At 36.4% G+C, this 2,492-nt stretch overlaps 1 protein-coding gene across 1 annotated transcript in view; it reads left to right on the top strand.

The window, feature by feature from the left end:
- The window catches only part of LOC106879050 (uncharacterized), a 130,527-nt gene extending 128,041 nt beyond the window's left edge, over window positions 1-2,486 (top strand). Inside the window, exon 5 of the mRNA XM_052972046.1 lies at window positions 1,642-2,486. Coding sequence (XP_052828006.1) covers window positions 1,642-2,248 — 607 coding nt within the window. The 3' untranslated portion in view covers window positions 2,249-2,486. The remainder of the gene's footprint in view (window positions 1-1,641) is intronic.
- Window positions 2,487-2,492: the final 6 nt, after the last annotated feature.

Below are 2,492 nucleotides of genomic sequence, written 5' to 3' on the forward strand. Positions count from 1 at the left end.
TTCGATTTAGAAGTCCAAAACCAAAAAAAAAAAAAAAAAAAAAGGCAGAAGAAAAAAGAATTAAATGTAAGAGAGATTTTCTCTTAAGGAAAGGTCGATGGTGTTATGTAGGCAATATTATCCACTTCTGAACAGCAAAATTAAGCATGTGTGTGTATAGGGTTTTCTGCATGTTTTTTTATGTGTATTGTGTATTGTATATATGTTATGTGGTATGTGTGGTTTTTTGTATGCATGTAATTTTTAATGTATGTATACATGTGTGTGTGTGTATATGTATGTTATATAGTGTGTGTGCATATGTGTCTATGTGTACCAATGTATATAAGGTTTTCTGTCTGTTTTCTATATATATTTTGTGTGTGTGTGTGTATGTTAGTGTGTGTTCTGTGGTATTTACATCTATGCCTATGTGTATAAGATTTTCTCTCTGGTTTGTATATATACTTTGTGTGTGTTGTGTGTGTGTGTGTGCATGTTTGTGTGTATGTGCATATTTGGTATTGTGCATCATTTTTGATGTAAGCATGTATGCATATGTATGTGTTGTGCATGTGTTTTGCAGCTTATGTGTATGTTTGTGCATAGGTTTTTCTGTTTTCTGTATATTTAGCTGTGGTTTATATGCTTGAGAATGTGTATGTGTTATGTGGTGTGCGTGTTTCTTTGCATTGTATATATGCGCTTTGTATTATGCGTGCCTTTTTTGCTGTATGCATGCACGTGTGTGTGTGTGTGTGTGTGTGTACTTTGTTGTATGTATGCATTTAGAGTTCTGTGTTATAATCTGAATTTTGTATGACTGTTTTTAGTGCATATCAGTGTGTGTGTGCATGATTTTCTGTTGAACCTGTGTTTGTGTGTAAGTGTTGTGTATTTTGTGTTGAACTTATGTACTGTGACTCTCGCATGTATGCGTGTATGTATATGTTTATATTTTGTGTTGTGTGTGTGTTTTGTCTGTGCACATGTGCTGTGAGCAATGTGTATGTTCTGAGTTCACTGTATACAAGCATTTGTATAATAAATAATTTCCACCAGACAAAGGAAGATTCTCGGTGGAAACGGGAGAGTATAAAGAGTAAGCATTCTCTTCTGGTTTAGGAAAGACAGATCAATGAGATATTGATAGAAGACATATGCTGGTGTGTTTATTGCCAAATTCCAGTGCATGGCTACTTATGTTTCCAATTGCTCCTTTGGGAGTTTGCCTAACAAAGATGACCTCTTCAGCAATTTAGCCCAGTGCATTAGGCAACAGTATGATACCCAATGCCATGTTAGTATAGTAATCCCATACATAGGAAGTGTATCCAAGATTCACCCAGCATAATCAACAATAATGTTTTCCTCATCACATCACAACCAAACACTTCATTTAACCCTTTGACGTTCAGGCTACTCTGTCAAATGTAATGCTAATTCATTCACATTGATTTGAACTAATCATGCATTGTCTTCGGGATTTCAATGATGTGATTGTTTATTTTTGGAATGACATTGCAGGATAGGTGTAAGAGGCCAAATCTGGCCAGTTTGAACATAAGACTGGTAGAATATTTGGACCAGATAATCGCCAGTTTAAATGATAAAGGTTTAAAGTACATAAATCCTATATAATAATTCTATAATTAATGCTAGTTTAATTAGCAATTTACTAATGTATGTATATATTTTTTCGTATTTTACAGGAGTTTTCCTCATCTTGGTGATGACATTGAATTGTGTTTCACTGATCATGGCGACCGTTGTGATGAACATCCGTAAACATGCTGACGAGAAGCTATGTCCAAAAGTACCGCCCTGTCTGCTATGGATGTGCAAAAAATGTCTGAGTAAGTTCACCATCACCAGACTTCGAGACTGGCAGCACCCAATCGTGTCTTGTGAAGAGATGCGAGGTTCAAGAATGTTAGCCACGTCGCTTAGCGACCTCTTGGAAATGAGTGAAGCAAACACAACGGATTTCCCTACATGCAAAGAATTAACAAAAAATACCCAAGATGGCGAATCGCAACAGAGCCGTACAATTTGTTGCCATCCGAGCAACTACAAATCCAGTTACGACACGGACAGTGTGACCAATATGGGAATTGTGTCGCTGACTCGGCGAAAATATGAATGGTACTTCTGTGCAGAGGTCGTGGACAAGTTTTCGTTTTTTATATATGGAGTAATAATGGGAGTAACAATTCTAACTAGTCTTGTCATTGTTCCCTATACACAGTCACGTAGCTACAAGGCATAAGTTTCTAAGAATATTCAAAACTCCCCGGACCCAGTCAAAATCTAAAGCAAAAATGCACAAGCCATATTTAAAATGCATGTCCAATGCATGTTGTCTGAAAGCAAAAGCATGTGTACAGCTGTCAATGCATGTGTGTGTGATAGAGACTATATATGTGTGTGTGTGTGTGTATGTGTGTGTGTGTGTGTGTGTGTATATATATATACATATACATACATACACACATTGTGTGTTTATATATGCA

The sequence above is a fragment of the Octopus bimaculoides genome, chromosome 12 (genome assembly GCF_001194135.2).
Source record: "Octopus bimaculoides isolate UCB-OBI-ISO-001 chromosome 12, ASM119413v2, whole genome shotgun sequence".
Taxonomy (NCBI): domain Eukaryota; kingdom Metazoa; phylum Mollusca; class Cephalopoda; order Octopoda; family Octopodidae; genus Octopus; species Octopus bimaculoides.